General features: G+C 41.2%; 1 protein-coding gene across 6 annotated transcripts in view; it reads right to left on the bottom strand.

The window, feature by feature from the left end:
* Positions 1-546: 546 nt before the first annotated feature.
* The window catches only part of ERCC6L2 (ERCC excision repair 6 like 2), a 59,634-nt gene continuing 48,541 nt past the window's right edge, over positions 547-11,639 (bottom strand). For all 6 annotated transcript variants that reach the window (XM_079995995.1, XM_079995993.1, XM_079995996.1 and 3 more), the window contains 2 exons: positions 4,231-4,418; positions 547-3,528 (listed from right to left, as the gene is read on the bottom strand). In XM_079995995.1, coding sequence (XP_079852121.1) covers positions 2,610-3,528; positions 4,231-4,418 — 1,107 coding nt within the window. In that variant the 3' untranslated portion in view covers positions 547-2,609. The remainder of the gene's footprint in view (positions 3,529-4,230; positions 4,419-11,639) is intronic.

Raw genomic sequence — 11,639 nt, 5'->3', positions numbered from 1 at the left:
ACTCTGGGATTGCGGCACTCATCTCGCTTTATTGGCCGAGGGAGCTGGCGTACAGCTTCCGGGTCATGTGGCCAGCATCACTAAGCAGCTTCTGGCGAATCAGAGCAGAGCACGGAAACGCCATTTGCCTTCCCACCGGAGCAGTACCTATTTATCTACTTGCACTTTGATGTGCTTTTGAACTGCTAGGTTGGCAGGAGCTGGGACCGAGCAACGGGAGCTCACCCCGTCACGGGGATTCAAACCGCCGACCTTCTGATCGGCAAGTCCTAGGCTCTGTGGTTTAACCCACAGCACCACCTGCGTCCCTATGGGTAGGTTCTTTATTCATTTATTAGCTTTCGTTGGCAATGAGAGAGATTGGGGAGCCGAGGGCTTGCTTATTTGCCTTAGTTTTTACTACCATCTTAATTTCATCAAAAGGGACAGTACAAATCAATCCCCAAAAGGAGCATGTTCTACAAATCTACTTTGGAGGAAGTGAAGCACAGAGGAACCAATGATACATTGCTGATTTTATAAATGCTCACAGCTGCACACGTGAGGTATCGTATGTAAAAGGATTTCATTTTCAGACAAAATGCTTGCAATAAATTCATCCAAGCTGAAATTTCATCATTTTTCTGGCAAAACCACTTGGCAATTCATTTACCAATTTAGTGATGCGAACGTGGCAATTACTTATGCACTTAGCCAATTGTAATTAATTCAAGAAAGCGGCACGGTGAAGTGAAACAGCAAGCAAAGGCTGCTATGCAGTTTTCATTCATTTAAATGAGGCTTGTGCATATCTTTCACAAGACACATTACAGCAGTGATGGTCAAACTTGGCCCTCTAGCTGTTTTGGGACTACAATTCCCATCATCCCTGACCACTGGTCCTGTTAGCTAGGGATGATGGGAGTTGTAGTCCCAAAACAGCTGGAGGGCCAAGTTTGGCCATCACTGCATTACAGTATCTGGCAACCAGTGCCCAGCAATGCCAAATGCAGTTAACGGATCGCCTACTGGGTGTTCCAATTATGATACCTGCAAAATATTGAAGAACCATTTGAACTCCCCAGTTAAGAAGGATAAGAAGCTGAAGAACTGTTTAAACTCTCCTGTTATGATGGCCAAGAAGCTGATTAATAATAGAGATGTGTGATTTAAGTTGATTGGAAACAAATCAAACACTATCAACCACCCAGACATCACATGGGTGGAAACACATCCCATTGTGGCAAGTAGTGGCAGGTCTGATCACAAATCACCTTTATAAAATGTGCATTTATTTTAAAACTAGGATGAAAAAATATGTACAGTAAGGATGTGTTTTTTTAAGTCCTTAGTTTAAAACACTAGCATTAAAAGTTTGTATCCCCCAATAAAATCTTACAGGTTTCTGGTTACCATACTGCTTTTTTCATACACTGATACCTTCAAGTTTTAGTTTCCAGCAGGTGTGAAATGAGACAACAATACATGCCTGCAAGGCTTGTATTGCTAAAGTTACACACCTTGCTGTATAAACGATCCCAGGGGAACTGCCCTATCTTTCAAAATCGTTTCAGATATCACAAAGTAGCAGAGTACGGCTACCTCTTCTTGCTCAATACCCCCTCCAGGCTAACGTTGTGATGTCTGATGATACATACTACTTGATAGATTTGCAGGAGCCTCTTACGCTATCAGCTCAGCAGCTGCCAAACTAGTTCATCATCAAACAAGCACTTTTCAAGATGTCACAACGTTTGGGACAGAGCAATCCTGATTAATCCCAAAGTGTTTGCAGCGATTAACTTCGCTTGTGTCTGAAAGTGTGCTAGTGTTAATCTAGTAGCTCAGAGGAGTACCAATCAGGTATCTGGTTAAATCCCACACTTTTGCCACTGCTTTGCTGACAGAAAACATGACAAAAATGTTGGAGTGTACAGAGGCCAACAAATTACAATGAAACATAAAAAGAATGTGGCCGTTCAACCAATGATGTTGAAAGTCCTGTGCACAGAGGGATCTTTATATTTTCTCCTCCTTCCCAGGCCCATCCAATGTGTTTGTGTGGACACAAGTAACTTGACTAAATGGAAGGGATGATGTAGATGGGAATATGGACGGCAGGCAGAATTTTCATGTGTGCAGACAAGCAGGGGAAATGGGAGTCTAATGGGACTCTGATATGGGTGCTGCACTGACTTATGGGGAAGGCTCGCGGCTTTGGAACATTATTTCCCTAGTTTAACTGTTTAAAACTGAATTAGGAGCCAGAAGCAAGAGCACTCACAAGTCAACAGCCAAACAGGAGGAAAATCTCCACAGGTGCTGTAAGAGCGACCCGCTCTTATTCTCAATACCAATGCAATGTGTTTTGTATTTCTTCAGCCTCTTTTCAAGGATATTTTCCTTTCACGATTCCTTCAAAACATAGAGGTTTCCTTCTTTCGAGAGAGAAAAGAAAACAACCTTTCTTTTGAAGGAGTTGTGAGAGGAGGGAGAAGGAAACTGGCGGGAAGAGCACTTAAGAAGCTTGCAAATTCATTGGGCCAGTTCCGGGGGGGGGGGGGGGTAGGAATGATATTTTTTGTTAACACCTGTGGATGTTTTCCTCTTGTTTTCTTCGAAATTAGACATCATGTGCCAGACAAAGATTTGTCATCTGTGTCAGTTGCATATCTTTTCCATAAAAAATTGTCATTTTTCTTCCAAAGAGACTTCTCGCCATCCTCTTCCTTCTTGGATGAAGTGACTGTAGAAGCTCTTTGGCACAGTTTCTCTATGACTGCCACGTCTGTGAGTTTTTCGAGGCTCTCATCATTCGGTTCATTCAGCATGTCCCAGAAGTCTTTTGGCCGAGTTCGTGCTTTTACTGCAGGACCGGTGAGAGTCTTCCTAGGTGCCTCTGTTGGTCTATTTTCATGGCTCTTGAAGAGGTCGTTTAAAATAGAGATGTCTCCTAGCATGTCTGCGAAAGAGCTTTTCTTGCACATTTGAGCATGTCTGCTTTCTGGTGGAGACAGAAAGGGTTCTCTTGGCGACTCCATCCCCTTCAAGTTTGGCTGTCCTTTTGCAGACAGCCCCTCAATTATTCCTGATTTACTGCTTAATGAGTCAGATGCCATAAAGTCCTTGAATGCCTGGCTGTTTCTCCTACTAACGCTATCTTGGGTAATGACAGTGGGCAATTGTTTATCTTCCACATTATGGCACACAGCAGCCTGTATGAAGGGATGAAATTGAAACTGCTTTGCTTCTGCGTCATGTCTTTTTTGGCTGTAGAGATCTGTTGAAGACTCAGACTTTGATTTTCCACGTTTAGAAATTGCCTTTCTTTTTCTAAACGGGGTTCTGTGCACATCTCCTTCCTCACTTCCTTCTGAAACAGATACTGGAACATCAACTTTTAATAGGTCCTTTAACGCTGGATATTTAGCACTGTAAAATTCTTTCAGCATTTTCTGCCTTTCTTCTGATGTAGTTTTGATAATATGCTTGGCGAGTTCTTCCACTGAAGCCTTCTGAAAATGAGATGCCATTTCTTCAAACTGTTTCCTACAGCCATCAGTGAAACAAAGCATAACTAATTATCCCAATAATGTAAAAAAATAAACAAAAAAAAAGGGGATGGATATCTTACAACATGAATCAGTAACACTAATTTCCAGGTTTCCAGAAAAAAGAAAATTCAGAATTATTGCCAAGCCATAGTTTATAAAACCATGGTTTACAAAAAGCTGATATAACATGGTTTGCAAAAACATGAGGTAAGATTCACCTAATGAGTCCCAGCAGCGGAAGTCCTGTGGGACTTTTCCTCCTCTCCTCCCCCCATTTATTGGCTAGACAATAAAAGTTCTTCTAAAAATTGCAATTCCAACCATTAAAAGGAGGACACAATTCCAGCAACACTAACCTACTGTGGAAAAATTTCAGGATACATCAATATTATGTTTTAGACATGATCACTCTAATAGAAAACTAGAAGAATCAACATGCTCTAACTTCTCAGAAAAGCTGAGCAAACCTGACTGAAGGTATTTGCAATGCACCATCAGAACTGCTCGTTTTACTGTCTTTCCACAATATTTTCTGTTGTTTATTCCCAAAAGGTTACACTTAAAATCACAAAGGTTTCAAAACAATACTGCTTTTAAACATAACATTATTAATAATCCCCACTGAAAGCTAAAGGTTATATAAAGCAAACTGAGAAAAGACAGTAATGGAGGTCATTTTTGCAAATTGTATTCTTACTTGCGGATTCTTTGGGGTGTTTTTCCAACCAGGAAGGCAATGGCGCCAACTCGGTGAACCTCCTTCTTCTTTTGACAGACAGGATGTCTAATGTAAAGTACTGAAGGCTTGCTGGTTTCATTTACTGAATTATCCTTTTTGGTGTTCCTCTTCCTTGAGAAAGCTTCCCACGGACTCTTCCTGTTTTTCTAAACCAAATGTGAAATATAGCATGTTATTCGTTTTTCACCTAACTTTTCTCCTATGCTCCTAGCTGAGGTTTGGTTTAGGTTTTTTTTACAGGGGACAGATGTGGCCTTTTTGAGTTGTTGATGTCAAGGTCCCCCAACAGCTGTTTGATATTTCTATTAGGAAATCGGACTGCTATGTTTTAATAAGTGATAACTTGTCCCTGGAGCCCAAACATGTCAAAAAATGTTCTGTGAAAAAACATCACTTTCAACTGTCTCTGTATTCAGTACAGTGGTGCCTCGCAAGACGAAAAGAATCCGTTCCGCGATTCTCTTCGTCTAGCGGTTTTTTCGTCTTGCAAAGCAAGCCCATTGACGGCTTAGCGGATTAGCGCTATTAGCGGCTTTTAGCGGCTTATCAGCTTAGCGGATAAGCGGCTTAGAAAAAGGGGGGGAAGGGGAAAAAAGTCGGAAAAACTCGCAAGACATTTCGTCTTGCGAAGCAAGCCCATAGGGAAATTCGTTTTGCGAAGCGCCTCCAAAATGGAAAACCCTTTCGTCTAACGGGTTTTTCGTCTTGCGAGGCATTCGTCTTGCGGGGCACCACTGTATACAGTTAGGTTGCTGACACCAAAAAAGGGTGCCTTCTAAAATGGGAGAGGGAGAGCTAGTCATTGAGAAACTGGTCATGTACACTTCATTACTATGGTCTCATTTATGCCCCACTTTTCCACAACAGGCTGCATTCAAGTAGCGTACAAAAACAATTATTATTATTATTATTATTAGTTAGTAGCACATTTATTTAAATATTAATAAGTTGAACATTCATAAAAATACGCTATGCACAATTACAGTAAGAATAATTTTTAAAAGTTAATAAATATTGGCTAGTAAAATATAATTCAGATTGCAGAGTAACATCATTTTAGGAGATGTTTCAAATGAGTCAGGACCGATTTCTTGCTATTTTTGCACCCAGGTTTCTCAAAGCAACCTGCACAATGAAAACGGAAATAATGAAGACAACAACAGTCATCTAAAATAAAATAAAGATAAGTATGTAAAATTTAAAATACAATAAAATTAACTGTAACTGTCTGAACACTGCAAACTAAGCAACATCATAGAATTAAAACAAAAACAAGCAGAATGGTAAGCATTGAAAGCCAGTCTGACAGGAGTAGTCCAGAGTCTGTAGAGGCTTTCCCTGGTGCTTGTTGTTGTTTAGTCGTTTAGTCGTGTCCGACTCTTCGTGACCCCCTGGACCAGAGCATGCCAGGCACTTCTGTCTTCTACTGCCTCCCACAGTTTGGTCAAACTCATGTTGGTAGCTCCGAGAACACTGTCAAACCATCTCGTCCTCTGTCGTCCCCTTCTCCTTGTGCCCTCCATCTTTCCCAACATCAGGGTCTTTTCCAGGGAGTCTTCTCTTCTCATGAGGTGGCCAAAGTATTGGAGCCTCAGCTTCACGATCTGTCCTTCCAGTGAGCACTCAGGGCTAATTTCCTTAAGAATGGATAGGTTTGATCTTCTTGCAGTCCATGGGACTCTCAAGAGTCTCCTCCAGCACCATAATTCAAAAGCATAAATTCTTCGGCAATCAGCCTTCTTTATGGTCTAGCTCTCACTTCCATACATCACTACTGGGAAAACCATAGCTTTTACTATATGGACCTTTGTTGGCAAGGTGATGCCTCTGCTTTTTAAGATGCTGTTTAGGTTTGTCATTGCTTTTCTCCCAAGAAGCAGGCATCTTTTAATTTTGTGGCTGCTGTCACCATCTGCAGTGATCATGGAGCCCAAGAAAGTGAAATCTCTCACTGCCTCCATTTCTTCCCCTTCCATTTGTCCCTGGTGCTTACATATTTCAATAGTAATATAACATAACTCACTGAATAGCAATTGCAGTTTCTGAGCAGCCTTCAAAATCTCCCTGCATATCACACATTTCAAAATATTATTTATTAAACTGTGTACCAATATCACCATCAGTTTCAACTTCTCCCTTTTCAGCACAGTCAATCCAGAAGGTCCATGCTATAGGCTGCAACCCACAGTCTCCTTGATGAACAAACACATACCCCAAATTTCACTTAGCTACATCACCACCTAAATTGTCTGCTGTGCCACAGAAAACTTCACTCTTTGATTCCCTGGTTCTGTTTTCACCCAGCCACCTGCCCTGGTATCCCTGTTAACCCATAGAAGGGTGCAGCCCCTACAGTGTTAATTCACAGGGAATGCAGACATTTAGCAAAGGATGGAGCTTATGGTATGGCAGCTGTAGCCTCACAGATGGGATGCTGTCTATAGCCTCTGGCTGCGGTGAGCTATGCATTATCATGAGGGGTCCTGGTAATGCTTGTCTCACCAATGTAACTCTTCAAAGGAATACAGTGGTACCTCGGGTTAAGAACTTAATTCGTTCCAGAGGTCCATTCTTAACCTGAAACTGTTCTTAAACCGAGACACCACTTTAGTTAATGGGGCAGGAATTTGCTAATTAATTCTAAACTGGAATACAAGAAAGGGGGGGGGTGAGGAAGTCAAAGAAATAAGTTTATGAACGGTAAGAAATTAAAGAGAGGGGTTTTTATTTTTAACTTTTTGAATCTTTTTAGTGTTTTAATCTTTTTCTTTTTTCTTGTTTTTTCTCTGTTCTTCATACATGTTAATTGTTTGGTTCTTGTTGTTGGCTATTTGCAGTATGGTAGCGCTGCAGAGAGCTTGCTGGGGAGACCATGCATTAAAAAGAAAGGGACTCAAAAATAACTTAAACAAGGTTTTAATTACAAAAACAAAAACTCCTTATACGCTAAATACATCAACAACAAACCAGACCCAACCACCAACCCATCCCCCAGGGTAATGGGAGAGCCAGGTGCTGCTCCTTATATACTACATGCAAATGCTGACACACCTTAATCAATGCAACTCGGCAGCACCTGCTATGTTTCACAGCTGTAAAGCTGGGTCTCGTTATCTTGCTCTGGCCCTTGCTCTGGCCCCTTAAAGACATACACATCGGGTGGAACAATGATGAACCTTTACATTTAAAGAAACCATTCAACACTCGTATTATGCTTGAATGTTTATTTGCTTGAGTGTTTATTTGTTCTGTGTTTTTTTTCCCATGTAATTTCTTTCTTGGATAAAACTTAATAAAATATTATATACACTTTAGTTAATGGGGCCTCCCACTGCCGCCACCACCACGCGATTTCTGTTCTCATCCTGAAGCAAAGTTCTTCACCCGAGGTACTATTTCTGGGTTAGCAGGGTCTGTAACCTGAAGCGTCTGTAACCTGAGGTACTGTAATGGCATCAACTGCAAGGTGACCCAGCAAGGCGTAATCAGAAGATATATGCAATACAGTTCAGAACTTTTTACGTCTACCTTGGTTAGGAATCTTTCTTTTTCACTAGGGATTTTCAAAACCAAACCAATACAACTAGCTGTATGGGAAGGACATTTAGAGGAGGGGGTGGGAGGAGTTGTTTATATTATTATTATTATTATTATTAGTAGTAGTAGTAGTAGTAGTAGTACCACCGGTTGCGGACGGGATCCGTTCCAGAGCTCTGGTCGGATCCCGAGGTTTTCGCAACCGGAGGGACCACTTCTGCACATGCACGCATGGCGGTAGAGCGCTTCTGCGCATGCGGCAAAACCCGGAAAAATACTTCTGGCTTTGCCGTGTTCGCACCCTGAAGGATACGCAACCAGAGGCGTGTGTATCCAGAGGTACCACCGTATTATTATTTATTATTATTTATCTGGCTGGGTTTCCCCAGTCACTCTGGGAGGCTCCCAACAGAATATTAAAAATGTGATAAAACATCAAACATTAAAAACTTCCCTAAACAGGGAGTTGGCTGGAGCACCATCTATCCTGCAAGTTGGGCTTCCAAAAAATCTTCTCACCATAGTTACCACTTCCCTCACATACTTGTTTTCCCCCTAGGTTAGCAATCTCAGGCTGGATTTCAACCTGGGGACTCCAGTTCCCGATCTACATAGTTTTATATCAGCCACTGCAGAAATCACAGGGGTATTAACATTTAATAATGGTATTAATGGAAAACAGACTAACCAGCATGTCACCTTTCAAAGATTTTTAAAACATCATAATGTTCATTTATTCATCTCATTCATTAAACAGTAGCAAATGCTTTGACCAATACATATGTTTAAATGCAAAAGGTGTTTTGTTTTTTTAAGTCTATTTGGAAAATAGCCAAATTTTGTGTTTGTAATGGAACAAAATTACTGGTAAAACTAATACTGTTCATTGTAAATAAATACCCAGATGGCACCCATAATTGGAAAAGGACAAAAACAATTCTAAACGTGTCTAAAACGGTTTTGTGTTCTTCCCCCTACCTCAAGAAACTTTTCACAAAATCAACTGTTAGAAAATTTCTCCCTGGAGGGCTAAAAAAAAAAGTTGCTGTAAATACAGTATCTTGCAAGTTAAAAGCAGAGCGAGCTTCAAGCAATCATGAATTGCCCTTGAAGTAGCTTTACTCAACTTTCTAGATAAAATCCACCTGGCTAAACAGACCCACCAGCAATGTCTGTTGATGCAGGATTTCTGGGTAAAAAAAAAAAAAAAGTTTTTAAACTTTTAAAATGCAACACATCCACCCAAACTAACATCCAGAACATTTTCACAAGTGACAATCAAGTACAATGGTACCTCGGCTAACAAACCCAGAAGTAGTACCTCGGGTTAAGAACTTTACCTCAGGATGAGAACAGAAATGGCGGCACGGCAGCAGCAAGAGGCCCCATTAGCTAAAGTGGTACCTCAGGTTAAGAATGGTTTCAGGTTAAGAATGGACCTTTGGAACGAATTAAGTTTGTATCACTGTATTGAGAATTGGCAAAATTTCAAGCTGGAATGTGTGCAGAGGAGGGCAACCAAGATGATCAAGCGTCTGGAAACCAAGCCTGATGAGGAATGGTTGAAGCAGCTGGGTATGATTAGCTTGGAAAATAGGAGACTGAAAGGAGATATGATAGCCATCTTAAAATATCTAAAAGATGCCACTGGTGTGAAATTTACTGCATGTAATGCTTTAAGAGAAAATATTATGAAAATGATATACAGGTGGTACATGACCCCAGTCAAGCTTGCAAGAATTTATCATTTGCCGGATAATAAATGTTGGAAATGTAAAGAAACTGAGGGAACATTCTTTCACCTTTGGTGGACGTGCCCAAGGATTAAGGCTTTCTGGGAAATGATCTATAATGAACTAAAAAAGGTATTTAAGTATACCTTCCTTAAGAAACCAGAGGCCTTCCTCCTGGGCATTGTCGGCCAATTGGTGCCAAAGAAAGATAGAACATTTTTTATGTATGCAACAACCGCAGCAAGAATACTTATCGCAAAGTATTGGAAGACACAAGATTTACCCACTCTGGAAGAATGGCAGATGCAAGTGATAGACTATATGGAATTGGCAGAAATGACTGGCAGAATCCGAGACCTGGGAGAAGAGTCGGTGGAAGAGGATTGGAAGAAGTTCAAAGACTATCTTCAAAAACATTGTAAAATGTTTGAATGTTAAAATGATGTTAGATATAAAGTTAATATAGCATCAGTGATATAGTTAAAAGGAATATGCAAAAATATTTTTAAGGAAAAGGGTGAAAAGACAAGAGCAAAATTATGTTGAAATTAAACAAAATGATATAAGGGAATAAGTTTTAAAGAATATGCAAAAATGGATTTAAAAGGAAAAGAAAAATTGGAGACATAATGGGTTGAAATGTATGATATTGATTAAGAGTTGAAAGAGGGTAAGGAATTGCTGAATCTCATTGTGTAAAAGGGAACACAGAAAAGGGAGATGTGAGGAAGTCAGGAAAAAGGGTTACAAAGATAATAAGTTAAAAACTAGATTTTCTTTGTTTTTTCCTATTGTTTTTTATGTTTTTTATTTTATTTTCTTTTTGTTTGCTGGATTGTGTTGTTGTGTAATGTTTCTTTTTAATGTTTTGTTGAATTGTTATTATATAAAATCCTAATAAATATCTTTTAAAAAAAATATTAAAATATCTAAAAGATGAAGCAAGCTTGCTTTTTCCTGCTCTGGAGGCTAGGACCTGAACCAATGATTCCCAGAATCCAGGGGACTGAACTAGATGACCCTCGTGGTCCCTTCCAACTCTACAAGTCTATGACTAAACATCAGGAAGAACTTTCTGGCAGTAAAAGCTGTTCAACGGTGGGATGGACTCCCTTGACAGGTTGTGGACACTCCTTCCTTGTAGGTTTTTAAGGGGAGGTTGGATGGCCTTCTGTCATGAATGCTTTAGTTGAGATTTTTGCATTGTAGGGGGTTGGATTAGTTGAACCTTTCCAACTCTACTAGCACCAAACTCTCATATCAACTCAAACTATACTCAACTATGGACAGAGAGCCAGTGTGGTGTAGTGGTTCAGAGCAGTGGAGTCGTAATCTGGTGAACCAGGTTCGATTCTCCGCTCTTCCACATGCAGCTGCTGGGTGACCTTGGGCTGGTCACACTTCTCTGAAGTCTCTCAGCCTCACTCATCTCACAAGTGTTTGTTGTGGGGGAGGAAGGGAAAGGAGAATGTTAGCCGCTTTGAGACTCCTTAAAGGTAAAGGGGCCCCTGACCATTAGGTCCAGTCGTGGCCGACTCTGGGGTTGCGGTGCTGATCTCACTTTATTGGCCGAGGGAGCCAGTGTACAGCTTCCAGGTCATGTGGCCAGCATGACTAAGCCGCTTCTGGTGAACCAGAGCAGCGCACGGAAACGCCGTTTACCTTCCTGCCGGAGCGGTACCTATTTATCTACTTGCACTTTGACGTGCTTTCGAACTGCTAGGTTGGCAGGAGCTGGGACCGAGCAACGGGAACTCACCCTGTCGCGGAGATTCGAACCGCCGACCTTCTGATCAGCAAGTCCAAGGCTCTGTGGTTTAACCCACAGCGCCACCCGCGTCTGAGACTCCTTAGGGTAGTGATAAAGCGGGATATCAAATCCAAACTCTTTTCTTCTAAATGAAATTCTGATCCTCTGCATAGTCCAGATTCAGGGGTGCACTTGTAATAAGGCAACAGGTCAAATAAGGGCAAATCTTCCTCTATTGTGTACCACATGGGTAGGCAAACTAAGGCCCAGGGGCCGGATCCAGCCCAATCGCCTTCTAAATCCAGCCTGCGGACGGTCCAGGAATCAGCGTGTTTTTACATGAGTAG

The sequence above is a fragment of the Podarcis cretensis genome, assembly GCF_951804945.1.
Source record: "Podarcis cretensis genome assembly, chromosome: 11".
In the NCBI taxonomy this organism is placed as follows: Eukaryota; Metazoa; Chordata; class Lepidosauria; order Squamata; family Lacertidae; genus Podarcis; species Podarcis cretensis.
The sequence above is the reverse complement of the archived record's forward strand: the minus strand, read 5'-3'. Positions and strand labels throughout refer to the sequence as shown.